Source organism: Ciconia boyciana, chromosome 3 (assembly GCF_034638445.1).
Source record: "Ciconia boyciana chromosome 3, ASM3463844v1, whole genome shotgun sequence".
In the NCBI taxonomy this organism is placed as follows: domain Eukaryota; kingdom Metazoa; phylum Chordata; class Aves; order Ciconiiformes; family Ciconiidae; genus Ciconia; species Ciconia boyciana.
In genome coordinates, this window is record NC_132936.1 from 119,843,360 (window position 1) to 119,866,056 (window position 22,697).

Genomic DNA, 22,697 nt, shown 5'->3' on the forward strand with positions numbered 1-22,697 from the left:
ATGCAAAGTGTACTGAATACATAACTGGAGGAAAACCAATTAAGAATGAAGAACTTCCCTTGTGTACAGTTTACATCTATATATTTTATAGAGAGCTTAATGTTAGTACAGGGCCACTGAGTATCTTCAGACATTTTTGTGAACTCAGGATATAATAGCATATTTTCAATGAAATCAAATGTACCCAAAGTACCTGTTAGCATAAGGATCTGCTCTAGTATAGTCTGGTTAAATATTAATGCAAAGACTTTTGCTGTTGCACATTTTTACCCATAATTTCTTTAATTTGGTATTACGCATTTTTGCATAATTTAAATATAGACATCTGGACAATTTACTTAGCCAGCATAATGTTATGTTTTACTGAAAGTGTCTGCACAGTGTATTCTCAGGACTGTGTGCCAGCAGCTAACTGTTCAATATTTAAATAAAAGAATTGAGTTTTTGCATTGGAAAGTGTAACAGAAATTAAACTCCTCCAAGAGGTTCTGTTCATTAAAAGGGCAGTGTACTAATTATGTGTACTCTTTAATAGGTGCTGGGCCAGTAGCAGCATATGTTTCACTCTACTGGTAGATTGGTCAAGGAATGTTAGAAATGTCTTTTGGGCTTATTTTCTTTTTAAATTTAATTCAATATGCTGTTGGTTAAAAAAGTAAACTTGTGTGATTCCATTTGTGTGTGGGCATTTAAAGAAATACATTTAAAGAAATCTTATGTATCTTAGAGCTGTTCTTTATCATGGGCCGTTGTATATGATGAAGATTAACTCTACGGCTCAAGTAAGTACTTTACACAAAGATTTTGTTCCTAAACTACCAGAACATATCTTAGCTGTGAGCTTGGAGATGCCTCTGTATCGGTTAATACAGCAAACTGAATATATCAGTGCAGAAGGGATGAGATTTCACAATAGCTCTTCTATCTCTCACAGAAGTGTTTAATGAATTTACTGTATCAGGATATTTCTGACTGCTGAGTCAGAGCTGAATTCAAAGAGACCATCATTTAAATACACAATATAATCCCCTTATTGTAACTTTGACTCAAGAAAGTGTTTTCTTATGTACTGACTCCGAATAATTTTCTGAGTTTCTATTCTTCAAATAAGTCCGTTTGATCTAGCGGCTCCAAAAGAAGAAAACTTTTTTTTTCTCCCCCTCTTCACACAGTAGCCATTTATATTAACTGGAGTGCTCCTTTGTGGATAATACTTGGCTTGCTTTTTTTTCCACAGGTTAGGAACACATCTTAAATACTGAGAGAGTAGGTGTACACTTTTCTGTTCAAGGATAATTCAAGCTGAGATGCATGCAGTACATTCAGCTTTCTTAAACTGTATCTTGAGGTTTTCATAAATTTTCTGAATTAGTGGTTTTTTTAATAGGGACAGTGACCTTTCCTGCTCTTGTCATTTGACTTATGGATTCACTGCTTCTTCAAATTGTGTTGCACAAATGAAAGTGAATCAAATCATGGCTCAAACCTAATAATTTATCTGCCTTATAATAGCTGACAGACCTTCAATTTATTTCAAGAGAGGTCTGTCCTCCTTTAGAAACATCCTTCCTATGCTGTTGAGGATGAAAGAGGGACAATTTGGCTACTTCTTTCTGGCCTTTTTCTTCTCTTTCTCTCACTGTGGGAGAACAGAGTAATAAAGATCTGTTGTTGATGAAGTTTCTGTGATTTTGGTTTGGGGCAAAAGAGCACAGTTTGGCATTTGGAGGCTTCCTTGCAGAAGCTTTTAAATCTGGAATTAAATTTTAAGCCAAACGATTAAATTTAGCAGTTACTCCAGATATCTGATTAAGATTCAGAGTTTTCAGTAAATTGTATCAGAAGATAAAAGCTAATTTACAGCAAGTATTAAAGAAAAAAATATTATAGTTAATCACAGCTACTGTCTGCTGCATTTATTATAATTCTTCCATCAACAGGATGCATTCTGTGTGTGAATGGTAGTCACTTACAAAATAAGAGTTTAGAAACTCAATTAATTTGTGTTCTTTAATTTTAGATCTCAATAAATAAACAACACATCTATTTTAAATCACAATTATACATGCTTTATTTCTGAATATAGTAAAATATATTAAATATTAAAAGACTGGAAAATGAAGAATCTCTTTTTTTTAATTTTATCTTAATTATTTGTGAGATTTTTCTCACCCAGTGATAATTTCTTTGCCTCCTGGGATGTCTATTTTTCAGTCAGGAACGTTGGCAAATGCTTTGTTATGCTGGGGAAAAAAATGTTCAGCTCTTAATGTTTTATCAGTTCCATTGGGCCGAAGGTGCCAGCAGTTGTGTAAACGGCTACCAGTCCTCAGTGTTTTAAGTCTTCAGCCTCGTCATATGGGAACATTGTAAATTATGTATAACAGTAGATGCCACTCAATAAATATTTAATACGTGATAGGTATTTTTGACTGAAATTACTTTTTCACTCGAACGATGCTTTAAGCTGTATTTTTTGGTTTTATGAGGTGACACTTTTATAATATCAAGGAATAGCTAGGTGCATTTTGAATGTCAGAGAGCTGCAGGGCAACATGAATCACAGCTTTTTTGCTTTCTTCCTGAATGTTGGAGAACTTTTTAATTCATCCATGACCGGAGCAGGATTTCCCGGTTTTGTTTTGCAGTGTCTTTTGTATGTTGTGTCATCATCTCATCTTGCCCAGGTGTATCCATACTTAGAATTTCTTAAACAGTATCGGTATTGATCATGCAGGGAAATGAGATATTGCATCTGTTTTCTTCTTTCAGATTTGTCAAGTTGCTACACTTGGGAAAATACATATAACTATCTATGTTTTCTTACAAACAGTGTAGTGTCTTGGTTGGCTCTGGAGAAGGTGTACTGATGACTTGGAAAAGGGGTAATCACGCTGCTCTCAGAAAACCTATTTTCTGTGTTTACTAGCACCAGGAGAAAAGTGTGCGCCTTATAATACACAGAAGTGATACTTGCTGATGTTACCTGTCCTTCCTGGGTTGTCAGTCTTGCTTGGCTCATAAGGGCTTAGCTGTTTTACATAGAAAAACGCATTCATTTTGAAAGGCGGTGTGTGTACACATTCACAGTCTCTGTTGCCATTATCTTCCAGGCCTAGAAGCCAATAGGATTTTGTTTCAACTTGAAAAATAAGCTTTATAAATACTAAAACTTATTTCAAAGCTATAATTAATTTCTTATTTATTGCATAGACTGTCTGATCGGTACTACATCACATGATATTTTATCCAAGGTTGAAGTCTTCCACTTGTAGTCCTGCTGAATGATGCTTCATCCTACAGGTGGCTGTACAATCTTGCCCAAAGGAATTTTGAAGAATCAACATTATATGCTGCAAATATTTCCTACATTTATTTACTGTTGTCAGTGCTTCCCTTACATTGGATGATGTTTTAACTGCTTAGGCTTACTGAGTTTTCAGATGTCTGGGGTTTTTATTGTGCGAGGTTCATTTTATTTAAAGGATTGCCAAAGAGTTTTCAGTTTTCTATTCCTTAGCTGTACTGAATTCTGAGGAGTTTTAAATTCTCCTTACCATTATGCAAGGTGGTACATAGCTTGCTTTTAGACAACATTGCTTTGTTATGCTCTTGATTGATCTTCCTTATCTGGTATAATTCAGCTGTTTGTCTGGTTTCTTTCAAATAACACCTTCACAGATTTCCTGAACAGCAAGCTTGGAACGCTTGATGGAAATACAACAGTCACATTGAAAATGTAAAAAAAAACCATTTTAAAAAACCACCTTTTTTTGTGATATTACAGAGAATAAGTTACATTAAACGTGGTTTAGAAAGAGAAGGAAGAGTGGTATTTCTTGCATATCCTAATAAATAGACTTTTGTCCTTTACAGGAACAAACCTTGGCTCTGAGGAAAGAAGGGATAGGTGTTGTGTTAGATTCTGAACTGCCTCATCTCATTGGTATTGATGATGATCTGCTCAGTACTGGTATCATCTTGTACCATTTGAAGGTAAATACACATCTGTGTTTCTATAGCCTTTATATGCCTTGTGATTTTTTTCATTAGACAAATTGTAGTGTTCATTTGCTATCTAAATATAGTCCTCATCACATTTCTCCAGCATAGTAAGAAAAGCTCATTACATTTCTCTGCTATAGTGAGAAAAGCTCTTGAGAAGTTCAACTGATTCAATTAAAATATCCGTTAATTTACTGTTTAGGTTTATCCTGAGGATCAACTGGTTAACCAGAGATAGGTATTTAATATTCCTACACATGTATATTGGTTTTTCATTCATCTCATTGTAAAGCTTGACTTGAAATCCAAAGGTAGATTAATTGCCTCAAAACTACAAAGATGGTTCAACACGGGACAACTGAAACTTGAATTTGCTAATAATATTATATAATAATGACTGTGAAAGCATTCTAAAAAATGCTACCTGATTTTTTTTCATGTATGTTTAAACATATATTTTGTTCAGGTTACTCTGAGAAAATGCAAGGATAGCATATCTTTGTGGGGGAAGAAGGGAGATTTCAACTGAAAATAATGGTTTTCTCTCTTATTTAGGAGGGCCAAACATATGTTGGCAGAGAAGATGCTGTGACAGAACAGGATATTGGTATGGAATTTGGCATTTTTTTACATTCTTTCTTCAGTTGTTTTTCCTTCTTCTAACATCCCAGTATGTGAACAAAGCTTCATAATTTTTTTATCTTTTTCAGTTAGTTGTCTGTATGTTCTTGCATATTTTAATTTTTAGAAAATTTGAGAGCTGAATTACGTGGGACTTGCTTCAGAGAGCATGACTTCTAGAATAGCTTGTGGGCTTAAAATTTATTCATATTCATATACTTGTTACTAATTTATTTTTTGCTTCTCTTTAAATAGCATCCTGTAAAAATACCATCCTTTTTAATACAGCACCTGTCACAATTACTGCACAGTTGTTCTCTTAATCTTTGTATAATGACAGTATTGCTATATTGCTATACCTAAAGCAGTCTTTGGACTTTAGATTTGAGTTGAAGAAAATTCTGGAAGTTGGTAAAAAGTAGGTAGGCTTCTTGCACTGATTTTTTTTGTTCGGTTCTTATCAAAGCAACTAACTGCCAGATCTGGACTGCCCTGTTACATATGTTGCTTGAAGGCAGTTTCATTAAATAAACTGCATCCTTTAATTCTCAGGTGAGAGATCGAGTCAAATAAGTTAGTTTGGTATATTTTTGTGGGTCAAAAGATCCCTAGATTAAAATTTCTATATAGATTTCATGTAACTAGTGAACTTGCCTTGCTTTGTGGTATGAAACAATACAGGTAGAGATAATCATAGAGTAGTTGAAGAAGAGACAGAATGTAGCATAACTGATTGATAAAAGGCCTGAATATAACAGAAAATAAGAACCTTATTTCAGCCATCCTTGTTAGTCTACAATCACAGGTTATATCCTGTCTTTCCAGATTTAAGCATGGTTGCTTTAAGGTCAAGAAGCTTTTGTTATTTCCCAGAAACAGGTCAAAAAACCCTTGTCTTTACAAATATGTAAATTTTACTTTCCTGTTTGCTATTGGAAGGAAAGAAGTATTTACTAATCTGGTGCTAAAACATAGGAGGAAAGAACATTACACCAAAAAAACCCAAGCAACCCAACACACTTCTCTTTCCACTACAATAAAACAATGAACAGCGTCGACATTTAAGGCATGCAGGATGCGATGAAGGAAGGAAAAAAACATTGTCCGGAATAAAGAGAAAAGATACTCTCAAATATGTAGTGCAATATGTCCTTAATAAATTGCACTAAATAAATGCTAATCTCTTACTAGTTGTTAAGAGACTAATTATGTTACTTTATTTCTTTGTATTTAGTTCTTCATGGCCTTGATTTGGAAAGTGAGCATTGCATCTTTGAAAATCTCAATGGTACTGTGAATCTAATACCACTGAATGGAGCTCAGTGTTCTGTGAATGGTATTCAGATTACAGAGGCTACACACCTAAACCAAGGTATTACCCAGTGTAATGTCATTTTTGATACAGCATCTTTTTTTTCTTTCTGGCAACAGCACTGAAAAAATCTGTGTGTATATAAACGCGTTATTGTTTAATCAATTTTAATTCCATTTCTTCTCATCTGCAGCTGAAAAAGATCAGGAGAGCCGTGGAGGTTTTGTTCTGTCAAAGAGTTGCCATGTGGTGAAAAGAAAGAGAATTCTTTACTAATTTAAGCCACTTCATAATCTTGAGTATGAATTGATAGTTACCATTTGATTTCGTTCAAAGTTTATACATAAAGTGAACTCCATGCCAGATTGCTTAGGTTGCTGTGATATTAAGAAAAAGGATATTGGTCTCTATGGGACTAAAATAATGTCCGAGACACCTCCCCCACCCCGAGCTTCAGGCCGGTCCTACTTAACTCTATTGCCAAATCCTCTTGTACAGCAGGAGATTCAGCTGGAGTATCTGTTCAGTGCAGCTGCAGGGAAATGACAAAAAGGGGGAGGCTAAAAGTTATGGACGAAGTTTAGAGAATTATAATTTTAATATAAAAGCTTTAAAATCTGGAAATGGAAAAGCAGTCGGGACAGCTGGGAACAAAAGTGTATTGTGTTTGCCTGGAAAGGACTGGCTAACAAGTAAGCTGGTGAGTGCTGCAGCAGAGGTTTGGGATGGTTTATCTTCCAGGAGCACCCAGAATAACTTCCCATTTAGCAATGAGCTGAAGACCTGTTCAGGAGTGAGGCTGTGACACAGCTCAGCTGCTGAAAAGCAGTGTCACTTTACGTTCCTGGAAAGAAGCTTTCAGAGTAAGCTTAGTCTAACAAAGGGAGAATGCAGTGTTGAACAAGGAAAGTCTTGAATCTTTTCTGAACTCAAACAAGTGCTTCAAAAGTCTGCTTTCAGAAAGTAAGGCTTTTTGGTGTAGAGAGGGGACATTGATTGTTGTGAAGTGTGTATTTCTTCCTGCAAAATGAGAGACGTACGCGCTTGTTTCTGTTACAGATATTGGGGGCAAAAAAAGAAAGCCCAGCCCCCTTTGTCTTATATTTGGGTAAATCCCACTGGTAAATTGTTAGCAATAGAAACATTGACATTAATGGCAAATAACACTGTAAACAGTAAGAATTGCAGTTGCAATGGTTCATCTTTACTTTATCCTACTGCATTTCAAAGGCAATAAAGGTTTGATGTGCCTCAGAAGAAAGTAGGAGTATGGATGCTATTTCCCTCTTCCAGGTGCATGTAGCAACTTGATTTTTGTCCTGTGAACAGTGGAAACATGACTCTTTTTCTCCTGAGTTTCTGTCTGTCTAAAGAATTTTGCAACTCAAAAGAAGGGGAAAGGGTTGCTTTGAGTTACTAAATTGGGGGGGGGGGGGGCAGCTGCATAAGCAGTCCTATGCCTGTGTAACCAGACTGAGTGTGACAGAAAGATGGCCACCGTGACATCAGGTGGGCAAAGCTGATGAAATAGCTAGTTAAACAACTCGTGCACAAACTGTGTATCCTAGCTGTGTTAGCATTTAGTCTCACAGCATGAAGTGCCAGCCTCCTTAAATATCCGCTTTAGGTAACGCTGATTAACTGCTGATATATTTAAATGTTTCCGTTCATCATTAATAACTGTTCATTTGAAAATGAGTTAAGTTTTTAGACTGTCAGGGAGTTTAAAAAAATAAAGGCATATTAATTAATTACCACTTCCTTCTACAGCTAACTTCCAGCATTTATGAATTCTGGCTAATGTGGCCTTTTTGTGTAAATGTAACTTACTACAATATTTTTTTATTCTTGAGAACATATGGTAGAGTTTCTAGGGGTAATTGAATTAATATTCACAATTAGAATTTGTCCTTTACCTTAAACTCACAAAGAGTGGTGGTGAATGGAGTTCAATCCAGTTGGCGGCGTTCCCCAGGGCTCTGTGTTGGGGCCAGTTCTGTTTAATCTCTTTATCAATGATCTGGGGATCAAGTCCACCCTCAGTAAGTTTGCAGATGACACCAAGTTGTGCGGGAGTGTTGATCTGCTTGAGGGGAGGAAGGCTCTACAGAGGGACCTGGACAGGCTGGATCGATGGGCCGAGGTCAGTTGTATGAGGTTCAACAAGGCGAAGTGTCGGGTCCTGCACTTGGGTCACAGCAACCCCATGCAATGCTACAGGCTTGGGGAAGAGTGGCTGGAAAGCTGTCCAGCTGAAAAGGACGTGGGGGTGTTGGTTGACAGCCAGCTGAATATGAGCCAGCAGTGTGCCCAGCTGGCCAAGAAGGCCAACAGCATCCTGGCTTGTATCGGAAATAGTGTGGCCAGCAGGACTGGGGAAGTGATCATCCGACTGTACTCGGCACCGGTGAGGCCGCACCTCGAATACTGTGTTCAGTTTTGGGTCCCTTACTCAAGAGAGACATTGAGGTGCTGGAGCGTGTCCAGAGAAGGGCAATGAAGCTGATGAAGGTTCTAGAGCAGAAGTCTGATGAGGAGTGGCTGAGGGAACTGGGGTTGTTTAGTCTGGAGAAAAGGAGGCTGAGGGGAGACCTTATCGCTCTCTACAACTACCTGAAAGGAGGTTGTAGAGAGGTGGGGGTCGGTCTCGTCTCCCAAGTAGCAAGCGATAGGACGAGGAAATGGCCTCAAGTTGCGTCAGGGGAGGTTTAGATTGGATATTAGGAAAAATTTCTTCACCGAAAGAGTTGTCAAGCATTGGAACAGGCTGCCCCAGGAAGTGGTTTAGTCACTATCCCTGGAGGTATTTAAAAGACGTGTAGATGTGGCATTTAGGCACATGTTTAGTGGTGGACTTGGCAGTGCTAGGTTAATGGTTGGACTTGATGATCTTAAAGGTCTTTTCCAACCTAAATGATTCTATGATTCTAAATTTGTCCTCACCTTAAACCAAGTTTTCCAGTTTTTAGGCCAAACTGCCAACCCTTCTGTAGTTAACATAACCTCCCACTGCTTGGGGGTTTTTTAAATAGTTCATTAATAAAAAAATAACTTTTAAAAATAAAAAAGTGACTTTTAGAAGTTGGTAAGATCTTAATTATCGATACATTTGTTTGCATAGCTCCAAAAGATTGCTCTGTGTAGGTCAGAGATGCTTGATGACATTCAACAGGCGTGGTTTGTTTTTTTTTTTTTTTGTGTTGTGTGTTGTTTTTTTTTTTTCTATGTTGTCTGGTCATTCGTATGTTGGGGTCAACCAGTTAAATTGCGAGATCAGAGCTTCAGATGATACAGACTTTCTTGCTTATTTTTTGGTGGTGTTCTTAGTACTATCAGTGTATTTGACAAACCTTTTTTCTTTACCATTTAACGTTCAAGGAGAGTAAGAATTGTTGCTTACAGTAAATAAATGGAAAGCAAACCCCATAGCAAATCCAGTTAAGTTTCCATGATGACATTTTCGCTGCATTTTGCATACTTGCATTCTGTTGAAGACCTGCATTGTACAACACTGGAAAATTGAACCTGGTGCTTAGGAAATATTTGACTGCACGGTTTTGTCCAGACTTTTTTCCCCTAAAGAGGCTTTGATGTTGATGCTTATCTAAGTTCTATCAAGTGGGAATTAAGATTGTAGAGTTTTTCCTTAATAATAGACTAATACAGAAATGATCACAGGATTCAGAGAAGTACTAGAAGAGAAACCTAGGAGTTGTTCATATGATCTGTCATCTGAGTTTGACTGTCATGTGCTTGCTTTTAAGCCTCTCACTCCTGTTTTCTTTTAACTTCATGAAGTTAGGAACACATATCTATAACTGTATTAATTCTGAAATTTTAATTAATTTAAGTTGCTTCCACCTAGTAAAGTAGTAAAAAATGTTTACAATTAATTATTTTTATCTTCATTTGAAAGTAACTGAAGGATTTTAATAGAAGTCCTCACTGTCACAAAATCCCCCTCCAGGCAGCCAGCAAGAGTGGAACAGATAAACGTTTGGGACCACTGTGAGCGTATGAAGCAGTGGCAGAGTAAAAACAGTTTTAGCCCTACACTTCACTACAGCAGTCATGACTGTCAGGGATCCCTTTTAATATGCTTGCATAAAAAGTATGCCCAGCGCACTTCTCGAAGGAAAGCTCATCATATAAATTAGAGGTGCTATCAAACAAGATAGAGGTGTATCTTTGCAATACAAACCTACATACAGATTTATGAAAGGTAATTCTTTTTAAGATTAGACTGAGGTAAACTGTTCATATGGTCCAAAATTGAGGTGTTGTGTACACAGCAAGAAGTGCTTTTTGCTGTTTTTTGCCAGGCTTTTTGCCAGGACTGGATGACCTTATTTGGGTTGATATTCCTAATTAAGCTAATTTTAAGAGGAGCATTCCTTATTAAGGACAGCATTTCATTCTCAGATGGTAACAATTTGTAGTGAACAGTCTAAGTGCAGTTTTTTCATACTGTGAGTGTAATGGAGTCTTTTTTAAAAATGCCTTATACCGACCGACAGATAAATGCTTGATTCTGTGGTGGTTAGCTTGGAAGACTTCCATGTTATGACAGTAGCGAGACAATATACTTCTTAGTAGGAAAGTATTAATCTTGGTGCCATTGTCTTTAAAGTATGATAAGAATTGCCCAGAATCTCATTATTTGTGACCTGTACCTTAACTGATTAAATACAGTAATGGATGTGTGTTGAGCAATATGAATTATTCAAGGTTCTTCCCTCAGAAAATAGGTGTTGGGTATAAAAGCGTAATAATCACGTTTTCAGTGACAATAAACTTCAGTGCTGTTCCACATAGAGAAGAAAAAGGTAAGTGAAAGTACAAATTATGGACATCTGGAGCTTTCAGTGTAGGTGGATTCAAACCTGACTGCAATTAGTAGTGGATGGACAAGTTTGTCTTAGTCACATTTGTGGACGTTCCCATTGTATCTGGTACCTACTGGTGGCTTCCAAAGTAGCACTGTTGAAGAGCATGTAGATCAAACTGGGGCGGCTGCTTCCACTACCTATATTTATTCTTTAACTGAACTGCATGAACATGATTGACCTTCGTGTGTGTGAACATGTGTGTTGTGGTTTGTTGTTAGTTGTTTTTTTTTTGTTTTTAAGTAGGAAAAAGGAAGGAAGGAATAAGTAGGAACGAGTAAGGAATTCCTTAAGTAGGAAGAAGAAAGAATAAACTGTATACATCAGTTAACGTAGCTGTGACTATGCATTGTTATATGTTTGAATTGTCAAAATGGATTTTCATTTTGTTCTTGCTTACTGGAAGTCTTTGCTTATATATAGCGTGTCTGAAAAATTACTTGGCATTTTCAGTGCAGTATGTTGTCAGTGAATGGTGTGTGTTTTTCTCATCAGGTGCTGTTATATTACTTGGAAGAACCAATATGTTTCGTTTTAACCACCCCAAAGAAGCTGCTAAGCTAAGGGAAAAAAGAAAGGTGAGATTAAATCAGTGTTTGGGGAAATTTAAACTTTGTCACAATTTTTGTGTTGTTAAACATACCTTGACTGTTGTAGAATACTTTTTTTTTATTTGCTTCACGTACATTAGTTACTATTTCATCAAGTGAAACAAAATAAGAGTTTGTAAGCACAACAGTGTTTGTCTAATACGTTTATTTTATGGTCTGTTGTTAGAGTGGACTGCTGTCTTCCTTCAGCTTGTCTATGACAGATCTTTCAAAATCTTGTGAGAACCTGTCAGCGGTTATGCTTTATAATCCAGGGTGAGTATATTCTAAAATGTGACTATTAAAGTTCCAACCATTCTTCATTTTAGTGGTTTGAATGTTCCAAATGGCAGTAATAGAAAATATTTTGCTCTCAGGTTAATAGTATATGCCTGTTAAAGAATGGGCTTCTGAATGAAGCCAGAACTTTTCAGAAATGTTATTTGAACTAGTCCATGCTAGAAAATGGGGTGAAGGGACACTGAGGAACTTTCCATCCTGCTTAAAACTTGCTTTTTACCTGGGCTTTCTCTACTTAAATGCATGAAGAGTGACTGCACCAGCAAACAGCCACACTGATAGATCTAACACAAAGAAAGCTGTAGTACCTGGAGTCTGGGAGACATTTGCATTATAACCAAGGCAGTTCAGCACAATAATGACATGGCAAATTTTACATTTTTACTTTTTTCAGAATTACAAGTTAACTGTTTTTCCTGAGCAAAATGCATTGTAAACTGAAAATTAATGTTTTTTGAGTTCATATAATACCAATACAAGCATTAAAAGGCTGGGAAATGAATTGTCTTACGTTCTCACCTATATACCTCCTAGTAGGTGGCCAAGTTAGGATGTGGAAAACAGTTTTATTATACAGTTACAATGACATAGACTGCTTATTGAAGAGAAGCTCTTTTTAATGTTTTTACCACTGTTCTTAAAATGACTTGCAGAGAATTGATGGTGTTTTGTTCTAATTTTTTTTTTCAATAGCTAGTGCCTGTGTTTTGAATTGAGTGTGAGATGAGGCATTTAAACCACCTATGTGCTTTTGAAAAATTGGCCATAAATTGAATTACAGGCTTGGATAGTGCAGCTTTTATTCCTGAGTTTTACTGTGGGGTTGCTCTTTATCCATTAGAACTTGGGAAGATTGGGCAGGTAATAATAACTTCAAGTTAAGCAATGTCTTAAATACAGTGAATATATGTAATAACACTGCTTCAAATGTGACTGTTACTCTTTTGCTACTGATCTACCTGCAGAGATCTCAAGACAGTGAGCTAGTTGCTCATAAATTACATCTTTTTTTGGAGATGAAAGAGAAGGTCAAAGAAGTATATGTATATTTTTGTTTCTTTAGCTTTTCAGATAGTTTGATCTAAAAACTTCTACTGACAGTTGCTAGTATTATATTTTCTGTGGGCTGGGGAAAGGTCCTAGCTGTTCTTTCTTACCTCTGGTTATTGATCAGCTACAGTGGGCTTTTCCCCGACTAATAATGTTACTCTGTTACACTACTGTTATGAATAATTGCATTATACTGCACAGTACTGACCTTGACTTTGCAGTTAGCATAGAGTAGGACAGATTGTTTCAGCTTTGCCTCACTTCTGGTCTTTCAGATTTGCAGCAAAATATAATGGCATGGGCAAGGCTCAGTTGAAGGTAGGCTTAAGAATGATTCCCTGCCCAAGGAGTTCATACTGTCTTCAGATAATGACAAACTGTGTCTTATAGAGAGGATTTTTCCTGTGAACCTTATTTAAAAAAAAAAAAAAAGAAAAAAGAAAAGAAAAAATAAAAAGTTTTGAGTGTTACTTGATTGTCTCTATGATGGAGTAGATTGCAGCAAATACTTCTTTTTTCCCCTAATATATTTTGCAGAATATAGCTTATTTTTTCCTTATCAGTTCTTCAAACATCTTGCCTTGCTTTCCTGGAAATCAAACAGTATGAATAATATAATTAAGTTATCAATGCATGCAGCAAGTTTTAGAAACACTACCATTTTTCCCATCTAACATTTCTTGTAACTTTTATTTTTCTTTCTTGGGTGTGATTACAAGAGTGCTGTTGCTGTTGGAATTGAGGATAAGATTAGGTGAAATACTCTTCATATTCCTGAACACTTTCATGCTTGTGTTTCATTAGACTATAAACTATGAGCAGAGGGTTAATTATTGAATGCAGACTAGCAGGAGAATATCAATTAATCTTTGTGAACTGGCTTGCAGGAATAGATGTTTTGTGCTGCTTAACTTGTAAACACAGGAAAGGATTATGCTTAAGGCTCACATTACAGGAAGAACGCAGATCTGCATGACTGTCGCTTCTCTGTGAGGAATAAAATCTATCTGAGGTTGTTCCATAGTTATGTACATACGTTTTTCTAAGCAAGGAAGCTCATGGTTGCATATTCATAATTTAAACTCTTATCCCTATCTTTAGATGCTTCAACTATGTTTAAAATGGTAGATGCCATACCTGATAATACATGTTGCCCACACAGTGTAGAGGCAGGTATTGTCCTCATAGATCAGCGATTTAAAAAACAAACAAACAAACAAAAAACCCAAAACCAAACAAAACCCAACCAAACAAAAAAACCAAACAACCACAAAAACCCAAAAAAACCACCACCACCAAAAAACCCCCCAAAACCTCAAATATGACTGTTTTTACTGCTTTTATGACTGCTGCAAAGAGAAAGTAGGCTCTGAAGTTCGCACTGCAGTTCTGAGCCCTGATCTTACAAATCAGTAGAAGAAAGCATCTTCCATAATTGATGCATCTTTATGGACGGCAATTTGGCAACAGCAGCTTTTCAGCTTAGGCTGGGGTTCCATGACAATTTTAAATTTATTTATGTTGATGCTAACGCTGTTTTATTTCCATCTCCTTCTTTGTGACAGCACTGGGGTTTTTCTGATCATGTGGTGTGCTTGTCCCAAAGAGGTAATTCTGCAGAAAGTGTTACTTGAAGGGGAACACGTGTCTGGGGTAAATTCAAGTTAAAGGAAAGAATACGTTTTGAATAAAGCAGACCCCAAGCATTTAGGCCTTAGTAATAATTCAAAGCCAATAGCATCGTATTCATAAAGAGTTAGACGACTTGCAGAATGCTTGAGCTCTGTACTTCCAGCTAGGAATGCTGCTTAGCAAGTGCAGTGCTGCAGTGGTTATTCTTCTGAGTGGTGACTGTGTTCAGCCTGGGTAAAGCATTCAATAAATCTGATCTCTGGGTATCAAAGGCAGGGTAATTGTAGCCAAGGCGTTAGGTGGGGGTGAGCATCTTGCTTTCTGGAAAAGTGCAGATGGAAAAGAATATCCTACGCTAAATTTGGGTTGGATTTTTTTTTTCCCCCATCAGGATCAATCTAAGATGTGGTCCTTTGGTATGACCCTTTATTACAATAGATTGTAGTAGCAGTTTCTAATAACATAATGGTATACTGCCCACCAGCAGTGTAGATCTAGATTCAGTAGCTGTCCCTCTGTGTTTTGTTTTTTTGGTGGGTTTTTTTTTTTGTGCAACTTCTGTAGCTGACTAGCATTCTACCTATTGTTAATTTAGCACTTTCAAGACCCCCTTTTCTTCCAGTTTTGGTATTGATAACCTAAAGGCTGGCAGCTAAACTTGCAATTTCTGTAGGTTGCAATAAACAGCTTCTAAGATCTAGCATCTTTAGAAATCAATGGCAGAAGAGCCTGTGGGGTATTACCTTCAGTTGTTGTGAAAGCAGATAAATGACGGATCTTGCTTACTGTATCTTTCCCATGTGAAAAATCAGTGTTATCTTTAATTGTGTTTTCAGATGGGTGGTCTTTGTGTGTAGCTTTTCTTGTGTGTGTGTGTGTGCGCATGTGTGTTTTGTTTGGCTGTTGATTTCCCATATGTGGAGATAGTTGCAAAAAATTTTGGCTTAACATGCAAAATTCCTTGTTCTGCTTATTCCCAGTCTTTGTCTTTAATCTGGTGTCGTGCAACACTGCTTCAGATAATAAGCTTTGGATAAAACAGAATTTTGCACATAGATTTATGCTGCAGATTTTATTTGTGGACCTTTTGTAAGCTACATTATACTGTAACTCTAAAACCACTCATGAGAAACCTTGGTCTTCTCATGGATTTAGCATGGGGATTTTTTTTTCTTTTTAAATTAATCTCATAAACTGGGCTGCTGAGCGGCATTGTAATATCTTTGTAGTCCTGCCAGTACTCGGTCTTTCCTAATAGATGTAGTACCAGATAGCACTTTGTGCTGTGTAAATTAAGCTATTGTAGTACTGTCCTAGTAGAACTGACTTTCTTTCTCTGCAGCTTATCTGCACTGCTCTTATCACTAGATATGCCACGTTTTCCAGGAAAATGGTGACTATGTAATGCAACACTGATCAGATTAAGTTCCTTTGTGGTAGATCTACAAAAGGAGGAGTGGATTCTAGTCATTAATATCTGTATGTTTCTTTCTTTTTAATTTCAAGCTAATATTTTTTTTTCTATTCACAGTAGTCTTCACATTAATAAAGGGAGTAGAGGTTATATGAAAAAGATTTTTATTACAGATAGACTAAACCGGAAAACATCAGTCTCGCATCTGTGCTTTGTAAAACTGGCAGTGATTTGTTATAGCCAGTGATTTTTTTGGTGATGCTGAGATTTTTTTTTTTTGACTAGTTAAAGAGCCAAGGTTTCTGCAATCATTGACAGCCTGTCCTGCCTCCCTGGATTCTCTCCTGTCCTGAAATAACTTTGAACTCATAACCAGTTTGAAGCAAATACTGCTGAGGTAATGGTCTCTAAAGTAGTGAATTCCTAATTATATTGAGAAAATAGGCAGACGGCTAAGGAAGACAGTCATCATTATTACCCCTGCAGAAATAAAGGCTGCAGTGTGAGTGCCTTTGATAGAGAAGAGGCACTGTGAATAACCGCGTGGCAGGAGAGCCTTCAGTGGCAGACCACCTTAGGCACCTCCAAATCTACATAGCAGCAAAACACCAGGCTGCGTTAGCCCTTCTCTTCGTAGGAGAATTTACTTGTCTAAAATGCATAAAATGTGCATTTTTAAAACAGCTAGGTGTAGCGTTTGGAAGCTGTTGATTGGGGTGTTGATGATGATGATCCATATTTGGCTTTGGGAAATAGCCATTCTCACTGAAGAAAGAACCATTTCTGCATAGTTCATTCCTCCTTCCTGAACAACCTTTTGAGCACCACCAGCTGCATTTCAGTGTAAGGTAAAACTGATTGTCGTGACACCAGTGTTGAAGGTATTAGAGGCACTTCCTCGAAGAGAAAATCGGTTTTCACCACTGACGTGTTTTTATATCAGACTGATTGCTATGATGGTTCATTTTCCTTGTATCAGATCTCAGTGAAAAGCTGGTTACCATTTTTATGAGTATATAAAAATGTTTGCCAAATTACATGTTTTATAGGACAGTCAAAATATCAAAAGAGTTTTGCTCTGGGTTTTGCACATTATGTTAGCTGATCTGAAACATTTTACTTCATTATGGCTTAACCAGGCATGGGGATACTTGTAAATCATCTTTGCCAGCTGTCTAAGCAAAGATGGTCTACATCTGACAGCACCCAACGGACATCTGCATTTCCGCAGACCAGAGCTATGTTCCCCAGGGTCTATATTATTTTGGACTGAAGCAATGATGAATATAGTGGTGTTTGTCAGCCAAGTCCTAGGTAAGAAGTGATAACTAACAGCTATGAATTCCAGAGGTAGACCGTAGCCAAAGCGAGGGCTTTTGAGGTATAGCTTAAAAAAAAAGGATGGGGGGAAGGGGGGGAGTGCATGGTAACCATTAAATTAAGCTTTTGCTTTCTGAAGGTCCCTTAAGATTGCTTTTTGTTCTCTTTGCATAACTTCGTGGATTTTGCATTGCTGCTACAGAAATTCTGATAAAATTAAAAATACTAAGTTGTTGTCATCTCTCCTTGTGCTGTAATGTTGAGATAGTGCCCAGAAGTGCCCATCCTAGACAGTCTTAATGCAAATGTAAAGGGGCTCTTGGTGAGACATTTACATGAAGGCTCCAGATGTCTGGAGTTGTGTATAAAAAAAAAAATTAAAAAAAATCTACATTTGCTAATCTCTTAGGCATTGTAGAAGGTATTTTTTTAAAATGAATTTGTGAGAAATAGGGAAAAATGGAATTTGATAAACTAGTCTTTCTCCAGTATTGCAGAGGTTAGAAAGATGCTTCTTGAGCATGTGGGAATCAAAGTTCATTTAAATTGCTCTATAAACACTAGATTATTGGTGTATTTTTTGCATGTTTCCAGGGGCAATTATTTTTTGTTGTATGCATTTGTATGATTTTTAGAAAAAAAGATTAAAAATACCTTATTTTTAAAAAACCTGTCTACATAGTTGTGGCCATGATATCTTAAACTGCAGTTTGTCAAATACTTGAAGTTAACTTGTGGTGCAGTCTTGCGTTTTTTCAGTGTTTATGGACTATCTCACTAACCTGCAAACTCCTTAAGCTGTAGCAGGCCTGAAATAACTGGATATTTGTGTATTTGGTTGAATATTTCAGTCTATATATAGGTTCTCTATGCTTTTTTAATATTTATTTTGAAAAATTTCCTTAAAAAACCATAAATCTTTCAAAGGAAATTAAAAGAAGATAAAGACTTCTGTACAACTTTAATAAGAGCTGATATTAAAAATGACATAAAATACTCTCCCATAATTTTTCAGACCCTTATCAAACTAAATACATTAAAATCTCAAAATATTTTGGATAAATGGGTTTGAATTGTGTTCTGTGCTTGAATGTTGCACTTTGCAGGAATTTGAGGTTTTTCAACCCCACTGATTACATCATAGTAATATTTGAGGTTTTTTCTTTTTATTGGGAGGAAAAGGAAGAACTACAAGCATGCTGTAACATAGTTTTGAAGCTCTTTCCCTTCTCTGAAGTGGCCAAGTTAATAAACCATAGAAGAGGAGCATTGATATAGCTAGCATTGGCATTTGAAAAACATGTTTAGAAAGAATAATTATTTAAATTTTACTTTTGAGTTGTAATGTGACAAATGTTCTATGAATCTAACCAATTTAACCTCTAATAGAACAAACTGTTGTTGACTTTAAAATATTCTGTACTGCTAATATGTTTTTTCTATCAATTCCTTTCTTAATTGATCGCTCTGTTTCCCCCTGCCTCCCATGGCAGTCTTTTCCCTGTAAAAGGACCGATCTGTCTAAGGTAGAGAAATTCAATTTCTATGTATTGATTGCCATGTCCGCATGTAGTTAACTTGCAGAGGCTATGCTAATCATTTACCTGTCTTGTTTAACTTTACTTTTTAAATATTTTTTTTCCCCCCAGAAATGAATTTACTTTTCTGTTTGTACTTGTGTCAGACAGCATGATATCTAATTTGTAACCCTAATGAAGGAGATATTTTCTGTTATTGTAGAAAGTAGTTTTATAAAAATCTTGATTTGTACTATTGTTACAATCTTCTAAACAGACACTGAATTGCATAATTTCTTCCTATTTTTTGTGATACTCAGGAAATAATACCCTTTTTACTGTGGCTTTTTTTTTTAAATCAGGCTAGAATTTGAGAGGCAACAACGAGAGGAGCTTGAAAAATTAGAAAGTAAAAGGTAACATTCTCTGCGGTCTTTATGTGTGTGTGTGTGTGTATATATATATATATACCTGTTGTAGACTCATTTAAATCATTGATTTGGAAACACGGTGTTACTCAGCAACCAGAGGATCCTGATATAAATAATTTTATTTTGTTTTGTCTTCTATGAAGATTTTGTTTATTTTCTTGAACTGTTCATTCTTATTGATTAGTAACAGATAGACAAGCTGAATTGTAGCTAACTGTGATCTTTAGCAAAGAAAATACCAAACACAAAGGTATGAGGAGGGCAGATTATACAAATGTAATATATTACTCTTGCTCTTAATTTTCATGGTATTATTTTAAAAGATGGCAAATTACATTCTTTTTTCAGATCTTTTTTGTTATGGTTTAGTTGCCTTTGGATTGAATCTTGATTGGAAAAACTCATGTTATAAACTCTTCTTCTCTTAAATAAAACTGTAGTGCTGGTATGGGCATACCAGTCATACTTATCAGAACATTATTTCAAAATCAGTTTGAAGTACAAATGAAAGTATTGTGCTCATCTGGCAAACTGAGCTGACTCTTCTGGCTCATCATACCTGCTAAGATTTTTAGAAGTAATAGCTTTAACCTTGTTGCAGATCGCAGCATTGACTAGATTCATAAACTGAAAGACACTTTCTGCCATCTCAGCTTTAGACTGCTTGCTCCATTTTGAAAGAGCTGTTTATACAGTTGGACTAAGTTAAGTAAACTCAGGAAAACCCTGAAACTCTGAAGCATTAGAAGATGTTAATCAGAAAATGATGCAACAGAATCATTGATATTTACGTTCTTTGTTATGTGGATAGGATTTGAATTCAGATTGTGCCAAAGTTGCTTTGCTTGTGCTTTAATTTATCTGACTAACTTCTTACAAAATAACCAACCGACTTGGCAAGGTTGTCTCTACATGTATTAAGGCGATTGTATTATGAGGATAATGGTGACCTTCAAGTCTCAGTCTGTCCTCATTTGGAATGCACTAGAACCTTTAAAAGAGAGATTGCACAGGACAGAATAATTTGTCTTAAAGTAATTTCTCTCTCAAATACATCTGTTCCTAATCTTATAATCCTGTTTATCAATAATTCAGTTGGGTTCACCTAAAGAGAAGACATTGTTTTAATTAATCTGTTGGCTTAAATTTGGTAAGGCAAATTTCTAATCAAGTCCTTTTATACAAGTTTGTGTATATGAGAATGTATGTATGTATAAAAATATATATATTTACTCTTCACTGTGTGCATGGAGGTGCTCTATCTATTGGATTTGACAGAACTAATACAGTCTAATTTTCTACTAACATAAGTGCTATATAACATGTCTTCCTATAACTTCATATATCCACAACTTTTTATGTTGAAGTAGACTAAATGAATCTCTCTACCATTTGTCTCATGCGTAAAGTCACTTCTAAGCACTGTAAGATCTTAACCTGTGTCAAAACAAAACTATTAAAAAAAGAAACTTATATATACTGCAAAATCCTCGTCCAAACCTTTTTAAATTCTAAGGGATATGTTGTCTTTTGGAAAAAAAGAAAAGTTTGAAATACTGCATGTAATTGTTTTACTGTAGGAAACAAATAGAAGAGATGGAAGAAAAACAAAGATCTGACAAAGCAGAACTTGTAAGAATGCAGCAAGAAGTAGAGTCACAGCGCAAAGAGACAGAAATAGTACAGCTGCAAATTCGAAAACAGGAAGAGAGTCTGAAACGGAGAAGTGTGCACATTGAGAGCAGGTTAAAGGATTTGCTGGCTGAAAAAGAAAAATTTGAAGAAGAGAGACTACGGGAACAACAGGAGATAGAGCTTCAAAAGAAAAAGCAGCAGGAAGAAATTTTTGCCCGGGTCAAAGAGGAGTTGCAGCGACTACAAGAACTTAATCATAATGAAAAAGCAGAGAAAATGCAGATTTTCCGTGAACTAGAAAAACTTAAAAAGGAAAAAGATGAACAGTATATTAAGCTGGAATCAGAAAAAAAGAGACTTGAAGAACAAGAAAGGGAGCAGGTGATGCTGGTGGCACATCTAGAAGAACAGCTTCGAGAGAAGCAGGTCATGATAGAGCTCCTGAAGAGAGGGGATGTACAAAGAGTTGAAGAAGAGAAAAGAGACCTTGAAAATATTAGAGAATCTCTTTTGAAAGTCAAGGAAGCCCGATCTGAAGGTGATGAAAACTGCGAAGAATTAGAAAAAGCACAGCATGATTTCGTTGAGTTTAAAAGGAAACAACTGGAACAGTTGACTATTTTGGCAAAAGATTTAGTTCAACAAATGGATCACCTCGAAAAGGAAATAGCAGATGAAAAAAGAGCTCTGGAACACTTAAAATTTGCACGTGAAGAACATCTAAATATCAAGAGAGATGATGAAAACTTTGTGGATGCTGTACTCAAGGCTGAAGAAGTTGACAAGGTAAAGCCAGCAGAGTACAGGCTCCAATCTAAACTACGCCAGCTTGAGTACCTGAAGAGTAATCATTTGCCAGCTCTGCTGGAAGAAAAACAAAGAGCTTCTGAAGTCCTTGACAGGGGCTTGTTAGGGTTAGATAATACTCTCTATCAAATAGAGAAAGAAATAGAAGAAAAAGAAGAACAGCTTGCCCAGTATAGAGCTAGCACAAATCAGCTGCAGCAGCTTCAGGAAACCTTTGAATTCACAGCCAATGTAGCTCGTCAGGAAGAAAAGGTTCGGAAAAAGGAAAAAGAAATCCTTGAATCAAGGGAAAAACAGCAGAGAGAGGCGCTGGAGCAAGCTGTTGCTAAGTTAGAAAGGAGGCACTCTGCTTTGCAACGTCGTTCGACAATAGACTTTGAAATTGAAGAGCAGAAACAGAAGCTTGCCACCTTGAACAACAGCTGTAGTGAACAGGCAGGTCTGCAGGCTAGTCTAGAAGCTGAGCAGAAAGCCCTTGAACAAGACCGAGAACGGTAAGTGTTGTGGTAGCTTCCATTTATTAGAGCCTATCCAGAAAAAGTGAATCATTTTATACCTTAGATGTTGAGAGAGCGACTTCTTCTGTGTCCCAGTATTTGAGTTTCTTGATGAGTTTCAAGTAGTTTACCCAAAATTGAAACTCTGTATTGCTTTTTAAAGGATTCTTGATTTCTGTTGTGTTCAGATACTTATCCCATCCTCAGCAGTATAGTATTTGCATTAGCCATCACAGTACTTAAATAAATTGCTTTACCTATTTCGAAAGCTCAGCCAACCTTATGTTCTGCCCTTACAAAACCATGTACCATCTAACAACTTTTAAAATATTGATGTGTAACATTTTGTTTCTTTATTGGTAACAAGCTAGATGTTTGTTCAAGGTTTGGAGACTGATAGTTACAGTAGACTGCCAGCTGTCTCTCTTAACTGATGATGTACTGAACACTTCTGGTATTCAAAGTAAACAGGTGTAATGTTGAATTTTTTGTTATTGGTTTCAGGGCTAAATAAAATAGACTAGCCATATATCCATGTAAAATTGACGGTGGTTTTTAAGCTTATTGGAAGATATACAGAGGCTTTAATACAGCCCTATGTGGTGACAAACCCTTTTAGGTTCAGAAGCAATGTCATCAGTTATACACGTGGTATCTGGTAGCATAACATTCAGCCTAAG

The 22,697-nt window shown here is 36.4% G+C and overlaps 1 protein-coding gene across 3 annotated transcripts in view; it reads left to right on the plus strand.

The window, feature by feature from the left end:
• Window positions 1-22,697, plus strand: part of KIF16B (kinesin family member 16B) — a 147,783-nt gene that overhangs the window by 61,365 nt on the left and 63,721 nt on the right. For 2 of the 3 annotated variants that reach the window (XM_072857417.1, XM_072857420.1), the window contains 7 exons: window positions 3,877-3,996; window positions 4,561-4,612; window positions 5,861-5,998; window positions 11,320-11,402; window positions 11,602-11,690; window positions 19,010-19,063; window positions 20,659-22,014. In XM_072857417.1, the coding sequence (XP_072713518.1) occupies window positions 3,877-3,996; window positions 4,561-4,612; window positions 5,861-5,998; window positions 11,320-11,402; window positions 11,602-11,690; window positions 19,010-19,063; window positions 20,659-22,014 (1,892 nt within the window). Of the gene's footprint in view, window positions 1-3,876; window positions 3,997-4,560; window positions 4,613-5,860; window positions 5,999-11,319; window positions 11,403-11,601; window positions 11,691-18,623; window positions 18,657-19,009; window positions 19,064-20,658; window positions 22,015-22,697 lie in introns of all 3 variants that reach the window. The other variant, XM_072857419.1, reaches the window with a different exon arrangement.